The following is a 14,707-nucleotide window of genomic DNA, read 5'->3' on the forward strand; positions in this document are numbered from 1 at the left end:
CGAATTTTATTATTTTTTCTCCTGGATTCATTTATCTCATCCAATTGACTTTAGATGAATTGCATTAGCGTTCCGAAATAAATTACACAAAATTAAACATAATTCTTAAGAAGCGTGATTATGCTTAATTATATAATTAAGGATTTAGGATGTGACAAACCTCCCGCCTTAAAAGAATCTCGTCCTGAGATTCGGTACAAGTCAGGGAAGAGTATAGCAAATCTAGGAACCATGCCATGGGAAAATACAAGCTATGGACATGATACCAACTGTGGGAATGAAAACTAATGCAATACTCACAGGTTGGAGAAGAACTCAGGATAATCGACACGAAGTTGATCTTCTCGTTCCCACATTGCCTCATTTTCGGAGTGATTACTCCATTGGACCTTGAGAAACTTAGTCTAGCGATGTCAAGTCTTGCGTTCGGTTTCATCAATGATGTGGATTGGATACTCACGATAAGAAAGATCTAGTTGCAATTCTTGATTAGCCACCTCAATGACTTCGGTCGGGACTCGAAGATATTTCTTCAATTGTGAGACGTAGAACGTTGTGAACGGTAGAAAAGGACGGAGGCAAGTTCAATTGATATGCAACCTTCCCATGCCGAGCAACAATTTGGAATGGTCCTACATAACGAGGTGCTAGCTTCCACTAAGAAAAAGTGAGTAAATTAATCGAATTTTAGAGATTTTTATTAGATAGGAGGAGAGTAGAGAAAAGAAGCAACACTCGAACTTGCGTTTTATATAGTAAGAAATTCAAACTATATGTAAATTTTTAAAAGAATGTTTAATGTGTGGTATTTATGAAACAATATGTCATTTCAATACCACATTCAAAACTATGGGTCTGGTTGCCATATCTAACCTTAAGCAACTACAATTTTAATAGTCAATGTTTGATGGTTGTGATGACTTAGTCTAACTCCTTAGCCTCTTGGTCCACTTGTTAACTTAAGTTTCTTTACTAGCTTTGTCTAAGGTTAGGTAGCTGACGATGGAAAGTATAAAACTACCGTATATCAGTATCATATATGTAAGAAACTTTAGTGTTTCATGTATTTTTGGGCTATACGTCTGTGTTTAGGAAGGGAATTCCTAGATATATGGAAACTAATCATAGGTTTCAGGATATCTCGTAAACAGAGAAATTTATCTCTAGAGATGAAAAAAATAGAGTCCAAAAATCACACGATGACTCTTATATATATACGGAGTCAGAGGACCTGCATATGCCAGATCCATTCAAGTCATTCAAGCCTAAAGAAGTTTCAAGCTCTCGAGCCTCCTGTATTTCCGATCTACATTAGCAATTTTTCAAAACTACATGCAAGAAGTGTTTCAATTAAGTTTAGATCTATCTAGGCTAGTTAATATCCCTTTATAAATAGTCTTAAAGATCAATATAAGACAAACAGATCGTAGGACTATTATCCTAAGGGAGACACGAACTTATATAAATCTCTGTGTGATATGTGATTTAACTATAGGAGTATCCTTTATTTCATTCATAAGTTAGTAAGATTGAAGTTCACAAATCATCCTATTTTTCTTGCCAAGGTTAACCATCTTAGACAATAATATGTGGTAGAATTAGTTGCCAATATGTGTGAAGACATAGCAATATGTAAATATATTTTTTACAGGTCCGATGTTTTAAAATTTGCTGGAATAACGACACCTGTGTTGCAAGACTCGAGCCACCTTCTCCTCGTCTCCAATTCCTCATCCTCCCCATCGAATCAGAGCGAAAACCCTAGCTTCCAATGCCTCCAGCGGGGATGGCCCCATCCGCCGCGGACGAGTCGAGCTCTCCGGCGCCCGCCGTCACCGAGGGAGAGACCCCAGGGGGGGTGGTGGCGGCCGGTGTTGGGGGTGCGATTGAGGAAGGTGCCGAGGGCAATGCGATGGAGGTAGAATCTGGAGCTGCGGCTGCGGTTGAGGAGTTCGGGGAGGAGCCTGAGGAGGCCACGGGGGTGGAGCTCGATGACGAGGAGGCGGAGGAGGGTGAGGGGGATGCGGGGGAGGAGGAAGAGGAGGCTGCGGAGGATTTGGATGAAGCGGTTAAGAAGGGCGGCGATGAGGAGACCGTGATGGAGCCACTGGCAGTGGTGAAGCCCGGGGAGGCGCAGGAGAACGCCGAAGAGCCCCGGGAGAAAGAGGGAGAGGAGGATGAACCAAGTGAGATGGATGTGGAATCCAAGGAAGCGGCATCGGAGAAGGAAGGCGAGGGGATTGCAGATGACGCCATGAAGGCCATCGTAGAGGGATCCGCAGTACACGGTAAGTTGAGGCTATGACATTTTGATGCGTGGTATAATTACTTTTAAGTGACGGTGATAATCTTTCTTGTTCATGCTTGGTTCACGTTAGTTGGTTTGTGCTTATGGTTGGGAGTACAAGTGTTCAGGAGGTGTGGGGTGGATGAGAACTTAATTTACATTGTATAAGAAATTAAGAGTTACTTTAGCCTTTGTTATGAGATTGCATGCGTTTACTTGCATATTTGGCTAGAATTCACGAGTCCAAATGGATGCATGGCGCGAAAATGCACCTTTTCCCAGTTTTGTCGGTTACCCTTTGAGATGGAGTGCTATATAAGATCATGTCCCCTCATAGTTGGAGTATTCATTCTAGTTTTTTTCTCTATTAGAATCTAATATTTAAATAACAGGAGAAAAGAGTAAAGAAGGTCCCTACTTTATATTTATATTTATGAGCATGGATATGAAGGTCCCTGTACGCAAATTGATCGTTGATTTAAGGTACTTTTGGGTGCTCAGCACTATATGTGCATATATTTCCTGCCGTGTCAATGTCTGGCAGCTCCACTCATTTATAGTTGTGTTTCTGTGCCATACCTTACAAGCTGAGCTACTCAGTGGGGATAAGAGTCACCTTTTCCCCTATGTTTACTTCAGACATGAACGAATTACCCAAAGAGGAACCTGGAGAATTCGGAGGTGATGGTAAACATGGAGACAACAATCAGGATGGAGTTGCTGACCAATCAAACAACAATGGTGATGCTGGTGGAAGTGGAAATTGTGATGCGCAGAATGGTGAACTTGCTGGAGACCTTGAAATATTTGTTGATGAATTGCCTAAAGATTGTGTTGAGGAAGACTTTGCAATGGTCTTTTCACAATGCGGGGAGATCAAATCTGTTAGGATAATTAAAAACCCATCAACCGAAAAGAGCAAAGACATTGCTTTTGTTTGTTACGCAAACATTGAAGCTGCAAAGAAGGCTCTTGCTGAATTTAAGGAGGGAATTGAGGTTTTGACACAATAAACACTTCAGCCCCTTTACGTACTTCTTTTTAATATGTCATAGCTTAATGCATAACAACCATGTTCCCTTTTGGAAATTGTTTTCATCAGGTAAAAGGCAAAAACATTAGGGTATCCGCTTGTCAAGATCATAATACCCTTTACCTGGGAAACATCTGCAAGAGCTGGACAAAAGACCAGGCACGACATAACATGCTTTACCTGATCTCCAGTAAATCTTTTCCTTTTTATAATCCTTCAAAATTTGATATTACAATTTAGACATTCCAACTAGCGACTATAGCTTGACCTATATTTTGGAAACGAGAATATTCTATTATTACCAAGTAATTATTCAGGTCTATTGAAGGTACTGAAATTAAACAAATTCAAGTAATCTTCATTTGTGTAGATAGCTTTCTGTTTGGGGTCTTCATGGTGTAAGACTATTAAAATGTCCAGTTTGTTAAGAATAGGTACAATCTGTATTTGAATAGTTATCTGAACTATTGTGTTATTCAATTTTTTTTAATAATAAAATATAGATTGTAATCAGTGCCAAAGAGTCATAAACCGCTATGAGTTGCTGATGATTTGTATGACTTACCTTGCTTAAACAAATACATAGAGCTGAATGCTTGCTGGTTAATGCAGCCAGTGAAAGGTTGAAATAACTATCTTTAATAAGGATGAAAGGGTTGAAATTGATTTGCCTTCTACTACACTACAGATGTTGGAAACACTGATGTGTTATGTAAAATTCACAATACATAGATAAATATAACCATTGTTAAAAAGTAAAGTCAGTTGTAGAAGTATAGAAGAAAATTACTTCATTAGATTTCACATGCACGTGCAATTATAAACACAAGATATTGTTGAATCCAGAAATTGAGCAAATTAATAAGATTAAATACTAGGATGTCTTGGTTCATTTACAAACAAAATTGGGCCAGGGGAAAATTGCCTTTAGTAAAAACTTATTTCTGTCTTGAATTCTATTTGTAGAAATCTAAGAGTGGCTAATCCTCTATTCACACTGAACAGTTTATACTTCAGTATTCATTCTTCTGAAATAAGAATTAAGATTACAGAGATTAAGAATTATAAAGATGATCACAAGATGGGTAACTTCTATAATTTATTTTTATCTTTTTAGGTGCTGAACACCTTAAAAAGTATGGGAATTGGACAGCTTGAGGTGAACTTGCGCACTGATAAAAAGGGAAGAAACAGAGGGTTTGCTTTTCTTGAATTTGCCTCTCATTACTATGCCAGAGCTGCATTTCATCAGTTAATGAGACCAGATGCTATTTTTGGCATTGATAGAAGCGTGAAAGTATCTTTTGCTCGAACACGCACAGAACCCAGTGAGGAGTTTCTTATGGAGGTAAGCATTGATTGTCAGTTTATTCTAAGATATTTTGTGGAGTATGAAGATTATTTTAATTATATGTTCTACATTTTTATATCAGGAGTCATTTGATATTTGAGATTGGTAGTAAACTAGGTTTCAATAAAGCTTGTGTCAGAAATATCAGTTAATAATATGCGAGTCCTGGTTACAGTTCTTTTATATGCATAAAAGACTAGCCTTGTACAACCTGTTAGGTTGTTTGTTTGCTTGAACTTTTGGAAACTGAATCATTTACAACCTTAAGCGCAACAAATATGCCAAAAACATTGGTAACCGGCTTTATTTTTTTAGTTGATACATTAATTTCGATCTTCTTCCCATGAGTAGCAGAAGCTAATTGTGTTTTAATTTGGATGAATGAAACATTAACAAAGAAATGAACAATGTGGCACTATGGCTCCAATAACATAAGTTTGCAGTCAGGAGAAACTTTAAAAGTCACCCCGCAAGTCAGGGGTTTTGTCAAAAACCACTCCACAAGACCAAAGTTTGCAGGCAACCACCCATAAGTCCTTTCTCACTTTTCCTGTCACACCTATTTCTGTTTCTTCTTCTCTTCCTTGGGCTCCGTTGGCACCCTCTCTTGCTGTGCCTTCCAAGCCTTTGGCCTCCTCTTATGCTCCTCTTTCTGGTCTTGTTGAGCCTTTTCCTTTCCACTACACTCGTCGTTTATATGCTGTCTCACATCCTATTGAGCTGCTTTCTGATGAGCCATCTCCTTCTAGTGATTCAGTTCCTTCTTCTCCTCGCTATTATCTTCGTAATCGCCATTCGATTCGACCTCATGATTGCTTTGGCTTTGTTGGTGCCGTTCTTGCCGAACCGTCTTCTTACTGTGATGTTGTTCATCAAGAATGACAGCATGCGATGGCTGAGGAGCTTGCTACTCTTGAGCGCACTGGCACGTGGGATCTTGTTCCTCTTCCCCTACATGTTCGTCCTATCACGTGCAAGTGGGTTTATAAGGTTAAGACCCACTCTGATGGTTCTCTTGAGCGCTATAAGGCTCGTCTTGTTGCCTGTGGTTTTCAGTAGGAGCATGGTCGCGACTATGATGAGACGTGTGCTCCAGTAGCTCACATAACTACAATGCGCACTCTTCTTGCTGTTGCTTCTGTGCGTCAGTGGTCTTATCTCCCAACTTGATGTCAAGAATGTCATTCTTAATAGTGAGTTGCGTAAGGAGGTCTATATGCATCCACCTCCAGGATATTCTGATCCTGAGGGCATGATTTATTGTCTCCGTCGTCCTCTCTATGGCCTTAAGCAAGCCTCTCAGTTTGGTTTGAACGTTTTTCTTTTGTGATCATTGCTGCTGGTTTTTCTGCTAGTGCTCATGATCCTACGCTCTTTGTTCACACTTTCTCTCGTGGTCGGACTCTTTTTCTCTTATATGTTGATGACATGATCATTACAAGAGATGATTCTGCGTATATTGCCTTTGTGAAGGCTAGTCTATGAGCAATTTCTTATGTCCGATCTTGGCCCTCTTTCGCTATTTTCTTGAGATTGAGATTTCCTCAACCTCTAAGGGTTTCTTTCTGTCCTAAGAGAAGTGTATTCAGGATCTTCATCGTGCTTCTCTCACTGATGAGCACACTTTTGAGGCTCTCATGAGTTTAATCTTCAGCTTCGTTCCACTGATAGTGAGCCTCTTGCGGATTCCACTCGCTACTGTCATCTAGTTAGGAGTCTTGTTTACCTTGATGTCACTCGTCCTGATATTTCTCATATAGTGCACATCCTTAGTCAGTTTGTTTTTGCTCCTCAGCTCCACTATTGTCATCTCTTGCGTGTTTTGCGCTATCTTCGTGGGACTATCTCTCGTCGTCTCTTTTTTCTACGCTCCAGCTCTTTACAGTTTCGTGCTTATTCTGATGCTACTTGGGCTAGTGATCCTTCTGATCATCGGTCTATTTCTGCCTACTGTGTTTTCCTTAGTTGTTCTCTCAATGCATAGAAAATTAAAAAGCAGACCGCAATTTCTCGTTCTAGTGCAGAGGCTGAGTTGCTGGCCATGGCACTGTTGATAGCGGAGCTCAGTTAGTTACGATGATTGGGGATTTTAGTATTTCTTCCCCTGCACCTGCTCTTTTCTCAGATAGTACATGTGTTATCAGTATTGCTCAGGATCCGGTGAAGCATGAGCTCACCAAGCATTTTGGTGTTGATGCTTTTTACATATGAACACAAGTACAGGATGAGGTGATTGCTCTTTAGTATGTTTCTTCCAAGTTTCAGTTGGCTGATTTCTTTACAAAAGCACAGAGTACAACTCAATATAGGTTCTATCTCTCCAAACTCAGTGTGGTACAATGAGTTTGAGGGGGGGGGGTGTTAGAGATATATATTGCTTTGTGTAATATCTCCAGATTATAAGGGGCTTCTTGCATATTATCACATATACATGTTTATATATACTGGTCTAGAGCCTCCAGGGAATACAAGTTGCTATTCCTAACAGTAAGATCCAATACACAAAGACCTCAAGAAAGGGAGCTTTTCTCCATTTTCCTCCATGTTGCTCGAAATCCACTCAGTTCTCTCCTGTCGCCATCACTTCTCCCATTCTTGAATCCATCTCCTTCCAGTGTGGTTGTCTCCTGGCAGCTCCTTTCAGCAGTTGGGCTTCCTCCAAGGCTTCCTCCAAGGCTTCCTGTCTGCTAGCGAAGCTTACTAGATCCTACTATTTCAAAAATCGGTTGACTAGCTCGCCTAAACGGCGCCTGGCCATTAGGGGCCACCCTTCCACCTAGGCAGCGAGTAGTCACTAAGCCACCTTGCAGTCCACTTAGCGCCTTGTGCCTTTTTAAAATATTGCCAAATCCAACCTCCTCTTAGCACTGCTAGATGGATGGCATGGCATAGTTCATCAATCATTAGCTTTTCATTACTCCCTCTGTCCAATTATATAAGACGTGCATGTTTTTGGAAAATTTGAACTTTGTATATTTTGATCAACACTTAGTCAAATTATAATAATGTTTAGTGTATCAAAAATATACTACTAGATTCATATTTTAAAGTGCTTTCATACTATATTAGTTTTGTAGTTATAGCCTATAAACGATATATTGTGTGAGAAAATAATGGTAAAAGCTAATTTTGAAGACTGTGCCAAAATAAAATAAGAGCTATATACTTGGATGGAGGGAGTACTTTGTTTAAACTCTTGAAGTACTCCATTTTGGTGAGGCAATCTTCTATCTATAATCTCTGCAGAATTTCTGTTCATTTTCTCATTCTGCATATGGTGTTAGGATCAATAGATTCTGTGATCCAGGTGCTCAATCCAGTTCTCCAACTCCAGTACATAGATGTGGGGTTTTGCATCAATTGTGATAACTACATTTTGGGCAACTGGTCATTGGGAATAAAGAACTGATTTGAACCATTTTTGGATCATGTGATTTTGTTTCTAGCTTGCCAAATGACCTTCACTAGAAAACCAGAAACTTTTTTATGTGGTCTGTGAAATCCTAAAAAGGTATGCCAAATCAGTAGGCAACTTCTGCAGAAACCCAGCCAATTTAAATACTATGTTTTGTATGCAGATCTGCATTTAACAAATCCAATGTACTTTCGACATTCTTTTAGTATGTAGCAGCTGATGTTATTTTGTCTGTAGGTTGTGACATCATTTCATCATATCTGATTTCTATTCTTTGCACTTTTGCAGGTTAAAACAGTATACCTGGAGCATGTTCCTCTTTCTTGGGATGAGGGGAAAATCAAAGAATGTTGTGAAGGATATGGAAATATTCAGAATGTTAACCTTTTCCAGATATCAAACAACACAGAGAAGAATTTTTTTTCTTTTGTTGAATTCTCATCCAGCAAGAGTGCATTAGCTTGTGTGGAAGGAATAAACAGTGCAAAGATTGTTGATGGAGGCTTTAAGGTATTCTAAATTCTGTTTTCTGGAGTCCTTAATTTGTTTATGCTATATTGCTAACATGGCTGTTCTATTTTATTACCTAGTTGTCTGCAAGTCTTGCTCGGCCTAAAGGTGAGTTTAAGATCAATAGTGGAGCAGCTTCGGAAGATGCTAACACATCTAAGAAGAAAAAAGATCATACAGAGGAGGATGTTGTAAAGAATTCACCACATAAGCCAGAAGGTAGTAAGAGAAAACTAACCTCTCGGACAAAGGGGGTTGCCGTGAAGAGATCACCAAATAATCTGCCAAAAGGTAATCAGAGCAAGCTATTCTCTCAAGGTGCTGCAGAAGTACCGCAGTCATCCAACCCTCCTAAAGGGAAAATGACAGTTGTACAGAATAAAAATACCTCTATAAACCAAAGACCATCGAGGAAACCCCGGAGTAATCGTATGTTCCCTCTCTTCATTGAACAATTATTTGATGAATCAAAACTCTTTCTTATACTTGGAATGTGAAGGTAATGTTGATGAGAGCAAGCGAACCTTTCAAGGTGCTGCAGAAGTACTGCAAACATCCAACTGTTCTAGAGGGAAAAGGAAAGCTGGAAAAAATAGAAATGCCTATACAAACGAAAGGCCATCAAAGAAAGCACAAAATAATCGTATGTTCTCTATAATAGTGAATTGATAAGTTATTTGATGAACCAGAACTGTTTTTTATACTTGAATATGCAGGTAATGTTCTGACAGTACCTTCCAACACAACATATCTTGGTGGTTATGCTAGGGGTACAGGGCAACCTGCAGGACCTCAATATGCACCTAATTCTCAAGGTCACCCCAGTGTGCGTGCGACTTCAAGATCTAAAGCATATGCCTCTGATCTGGTACTACTTGAAAATTCTTCATCTTGGCATTCTTATTCTCAACAACAAATTTCTCATTTTTCTTCTACGAGTTACTTTTGTATTCATGCATAGGAACCTCATGCTGGGTACATCCCTCCTACAAATCGAGTTCGCAGCACCCATGCGGATGATCGCCAGAGGTTTCAATTTTTTTTTCAACTAGTTGCTTATTTTGTACCGTTGAGATCTAGTGGAGCTTGTAACTAATTTGTTTTTATTGAATGCTCTAACAGAAATGCACAGTACACTATCCATCAGACAGACGTTCCTCTTTATGCTAGAGGTACGATCTTAAAAATTGTATATTTCGTGCCTAGGCATTTGTTAATATTCACAAGAAGGCCTGACATCTATGTTCAAGTGTACCTTAAAATCATCTTGTTGCTGTTTGGATGTTACAGTATTTAAAGGCCTCAGCAGTTTTTTATGTATTGTGTATGAAATGCCATCCTTGTGACTATGAAAGCTTTACATAGTATCAAGATGAACCATGACCTGTTTGAAGAGTAGATGCTAGGGTAACTTTATTCACTATTATGAAAATTTTGGAGAGAAAAGTACATGCATGCTTGCTAGTTGCTACTAGCACATGTATTTTGATTATAGCCAAACTTAGGCTGACCAATACCTGATCACAACAGTTAGAACATCAGGTTATATATTGATGGCCAGATCTCATGAAGGCTAGCTTAGAAGGCCCCATTCAACAATGACTCGTATGAACTACCTTGGGATGGCCAGATCTCATGAAGTAAAAGGATAAGTCCAGAGTCCACTTCGCTATTCTGAGGGCTAGTCCCCTGCCAGCCATCTCTCGATCAAAACACATAGCAAACATACAATAGAATGTAATATTCGGTGGGGCGGTGAGACATGAGTAAGAAGGTTGAGTAGCGATGGAGGGAATAGTGATTTAAGCGGTACATCAAAGTGTAAGCAGAGATGGTGGGAAGAGTGATTTCAGAGGTGCGTCAAAGTGAGTAACTTTTGTTCATGTTTCTGTTGTGTTACACTGCTTATTGAGCCACTGAGGTAAGTATTATAGCAATATTCTCGTTACATTGCTCCATTCCATAGTTCCTTTTCTTAGGCTACTAAGCACATAATGCCATTTTCTTTTTGTGGCTTCAAATTGTGCGATGACCTGGCATAAGTTTCTGAGATACTACTTTCCTTGCTTGCATTGATTTTAGTTCATAATCTGATTTTTTTGTTCTTCCTTTGAGCAGAAACGGTAGATGCACACCCAGCCTATTCTGGCTACACAAGCCATGCTATCTCTCAGGTTAACTCCTGTTACTCATGGCGATGCTTTTGGTTGATTTTCTATATAGATTTCCAGTTAGGATCAGTTGAAGTCAATATGAATGTTCACAAGAGCGCATATTGTGGTTTACATTTCAAAGTATGCATGGTCGCTTACTCGCTTATATTGTGGTTTACGTTTCAAAGTATGCATGGTCGCTTACTCGCTTATATATACACAATAAAATTACTAAAGTGATATGATTTTAAAAAATAGTCTTTTATGAGGTATGATGATCATATTATGCCTGATGTCATAATTGGAAGTTAGCTGGTGCCCAATATTCAAGAAACTGTAACCAGGGCGAATCCTGAACCTTGACCTGTTTTTTGGGCAAAAGAGCTGCCCATTTTTCGAGTTTGATCTTTCTTGATTTTTTTTTTCAATTCAAATGTTTCCATATAATGAATTATTATGCATATTCCAAACACAAATCTATATATAGGGGGTTTGGTTTGAGGAATGGGTTGGTGATGGATCATCCGATCCTAGCTCCATTCCTAATCTAGTTGTTTAGTTTGAGAAATGGTATGGCTTGACCCATCACCACCTCAATCGTCACAAGCACACGGTAGTATAAAGATGAGAGATGGTGTCATACTGTCATCCCACCAAAATTTGTAGTATCATCCCATCAAGGATGAGGTGATCCCTCAAACCAAACACTCCAATAGTAGATCAGATGAACTTTTTGAACTGGAACTGGGCTGGTTGAAGAACCCTGTATGTTCCTCCAAGAACCTGAACCTCGAGCCTAAAAAGCGGACATTTCCTTTGCCTGTATAGGCCTGTAGAGCGTAGTAACCCCAGTGGTTTGTATTTGATAGGCACTCTGATGGTTCTCACATCTGCTTCGACACACAGCATGGGCATATCAAGTGCCAAGTATTGGTGATATACCCCAGTTCTAGTAATTCCTTCAGATAATACTACTGTTGTTTGCAAATCCTTAGTGCGGATCTTTCTGAAGTTTTGCAGTTACCTGAGTTATGTCTGAGTTATTTTTATTGTCCTTGCAGGCTGGATACGCCTATGTCTACCCACCCGTTCCACCTCGAAGTGGATCTTATTACCCAGGAAGTGGTCTGTTCATCCCTCGAAGAGGAGATTACTGAGATAAAAATGCGACTCCATGATTCCATTTGATCCCAATGATAACAGAAGCAGTTCCCGTTGCTTGTTAAAGATGACTGCTTTTACGCTAGTCGTTAAATGCTTCAGGAGCGTGTGCTGTGTGTTTGTGTAGATAGCGTTAATACTTCACTAGATGTATGCCGCTGAGATGGCCAGATGGAATGGTGAAAGGTACTTGGCATGAATGCTGTTAGTACTCGCCTGTTATCAACCCAACATGCACAGGAGATTGTTGTGCGACCGTAGAGTATAAGCATGTTTGGATACGCATCTCAAAATCTGCACTTATTTGATGTACTAAAGCACCCCTATAAAATGTCTTGTATACAACCATGTTTAGATCAGAATGTTGCTGCACTTCATACCAAACCCCATCCTTGAAAATTCCAAGGTGAAATCACCATCACAAGCATCAGTAAAGTTTTTCCATAATTTTGTACATAGCATAAATCATCCAATAGTACAACGCCCGGTAATTTTGAAATCAGTACAACGTTAACAATCGATGCAAACGCTTTAATTCGACAATCTTTGTCAATGCTAATGAATTTTCAATCATCTGATGAATATCAGTGACCTAAACTGATCTGGAGCGTAAGCCTGCTTTGATCTCTTATCTCTACTTAGCATGTTCTTCTGTGTTCATATAAACACATCATTACTCCCCTACCCTGATTCGAATATCTAAGTTTTAAACATACTGAACTGTTGTTACTATCTTGAATGCTGCCTCAGGCTTTGGCATGCTTGGCTTCTGAATTCGTAGATTCCTCAGCTTTCCTCTTCTTGGACTGAGCAACTAATCTCTTAACATAAGAAATGTTAAGCATCAACGTTAAATTCTCTCTTGCAGCCAGCGTAATTCGTGTAACGTATCTTTCCAAATACGTCCCGCTCCTTCCAACCCTGAATGTATAAGTGTGAAAAATTACACGTAAGCTTCAAGAATGTGATTAATAATCTATTTCCATGCTCGTGAAAAGCATTGGTAAAGGTTTTCTGCATGTTGCTTTGAAGTAAACCAGAGACACCAACCTGATCATGGAGGCCACATATAGACCACATGCAACCGACGTAGCCGTTGGGGTCCCTGCCATCTATATGATAGTGCAAAAGACATTTCTTAGGCTATATGGTAACAGATTTCAGAACAAACTTGAATACTAGAAGGCGAACTAAATCTATCTACCTAAGCAGGAAAAAACATAACAGTAGGTATGCGCACTAAGGATATGTCTTTGAGCTATTTCACATCTCCTGAATTCCTTCAAATCCGTCCTTGACGACCTCAGCCTCAAGAAAATCAGTTTTAATGGCCACAAGTTCACTTGGTCCAACGAAAAAGAAAATCCAACCCACACTCGCATAGACCGCATCTTCTGCTCAACGGATTGGGAGCTAATTCCCAACGTGCTTTCTACACTCCCTACCCACCCTCATCTCAGATCATTGCCCACTTCTCCTTCAAGGCCAATTTGACACCGAAAAGTGCCACTGCTTCAGGTTCGAGAGCTACTGGGTTCACATGCCCGGCTTTCAGGAGGCCGTCTCGACGTCATGGACAAGCATGTCTTAGCCATGGACCGACTCAAAATCATGCACATCAAGCTTAGTAGACTGGATAAAGAACTGAAAAAATGGGCACCTACCAAGATCGGCAATGCAAAGCTCGAACTTGCCATAGCAAAAGTGGTCATACTTCGTCTTGATGTTGCTCAGGAGCGCCATGTTGTCATACTCCAAGCGTGTTCACCGGTTTGTTATCATGTTTATTTGTTTTGCTTTCAGTCTGTAGCATGTCAAGCATGGCCGTTAGTTGTTGTAGCTTGCGCTCGACGCATGCGAGTTCATGTGGGAGTGCGTCTGAGTCATGCACGGAGTTCACGGTCGTGGGATGGAGCGATCGTCATGCGTGCGTGCCGCGCATATAGGCAAGTTGGTTGCTTTGTTTAGCTAGTTGATTTCCTTTAAATAGTCGTTAAACATAATCCGAAAAGAAGCCAGTTTGCAGGGCCAAAAACTTGTGTTTCCATTATGTGAACACTACAGACTCGGACACCAGTTTGCAATGGATGTGAGTTTGCAGGAGTTTGCCAGCGGCGAGGAATCACCGGTTAACTATGACATTTTGTACTAGAGTGGTTACGACCCCGGGCAACAATGTCTGCGCATTTGGCACCGAACGGCGGACAATCGCCTTCGTCGCTGCGTCGCCGCCGTATCTCACATTCACCCATGCCGCGCCACGGGCACCGTGGTGGTGAGATCATCGTCGAGCACGTCGTCAAGGAGACCAGCGCCTTCATGTAGTACTCGATGCTCATGCGCACCAACTACCAGGAGTGGTCGTTGTTGATGCGCGTGAACCTGCAAGCGCAAGGGCTCTATAGGCGGTCGAGTTGGAGCAAGGTGAGATCATCGAGTATCGCGAGGGCCGGCTCATGCTAGCGGCGATTCTGCGCGCCGTGCTGCCCGAGATTCTCGGGTCGCTCGCGGTCAAGTGGATGGCGCGATCGCCGTGGGAGGCGGTGAAGACGGTGCATATTGGCGTACAACGTATGTGCAATGCCAATGCACAGTAGCTATGCAAGGAATTTGGCAAGATCTCCTTCAAGGACAATGAAACTGTCGATGACTTCTCACTCCGGATCACCGAGCTCGCGAACAACATCTGCATCCTCGATGGCAATGTCACGGACATGAGATTGTAAAGAAGATGCTACAAGTTGCCCCAGAGCATCTCTCGCAGGTTGCAATCTCCATCAAGATGCTTCTTGACGCT

General features: G+C 40.7%; 1 protein-coding gene across 3 annotated transcripts; it reads left to right on the forward strand.

Annotated features, from left to right (window-relative positions):
- Nucleotides 1–1,680: 1,680 nt before the first annotated feature.
- LOC133903373 (heterogeneous nuclear ribonucleoprotein Q-like) lies at nucleotides 1,681–12,272 on the forward strand. Of its 3 annotated transcripts, none has more exons than XM_062344720.1 (12): nucleotides 1,682–2,288; nucleotides 2,927–3,285; nucleotides 3,390–3,479; nucleotides 4,438–4,668; nucleotides 8,375–8,596; nucleotides 8,677–8,887; nucleotides 9,096–9,239; nucleotides 9,313–9,464; nucleotides 9,558–9,625; nucleotides 9,719–9,768; nucleotides 10,715–10,770; nucleotides 11,811–12,272. In XM_062344720.1, the coding sequence occupies exons 1-12, from the start codon at nucleotides 1,772–1,774 to the stop codon at nucleotides 11,904–11,906; spliced, it is 2,196 nt and encodes a 731-aa protein (XP_062200704.1). In that variant the 5' UTR covers nucleotides 1,682–1,771; the 3' UTR covers nucleotides 11,907–12,272. The 3 variants fall into 3 exon arrangements, with proteins under 3 accessions (XP_062200705.1, XP_062200704.1, XP_062200703.1); XM_062344719.1 differs by having other exon boundaries at nucleotides 1,683–2,288; nucleotides 8,677–9,025; XM_062344721.1 differs by lacking the exon at nucleotides 9,096–9,239 and having other exon boundaries at nucleotides 1,681–2,288.
- The last annotated feature ends 2,435 nt before the right edge of the window (nucleotides 12,273–14,707 follow it).

This window comes from Phragmites australis, chromosome 21 (genome assembly GCF_958298935.1).
Source record: "Phragmites australis chromosome 21, lpPhrAust1.1, whole genome shotgun sequence".
NCBI classification, from domain to species: domain Eukaryota; kingdom Viridiplantae; phylum Streptophyta; class Magnoliopsida; order Poales; family Poaceae; genus Phragmites; species Phragmites australis.

Coding starts and splice junctions, on each gene's coding strand:
- LOC133903373 (XM_062344719.1), top strand. CDS start 1,772: ATGCCTCCAGCGGGGATGGCCCCATCCGCCGCGGACGAGTCGAGCTCT. Junction 3,286..3,389: donor AATTTAAGGAGGGAATTGAG/GTTTTGACACAA, acceptor TGTTTTCATCAG/GTAAAAGGCAAAAACATTAG. Junction 10,771..11,810: donor CAAGCCATGCTATCTCTCAG/GTTAACTCCTGT, acceptor TTGTCCTTGCAG/GCTGGATACGCCTATGTCTA.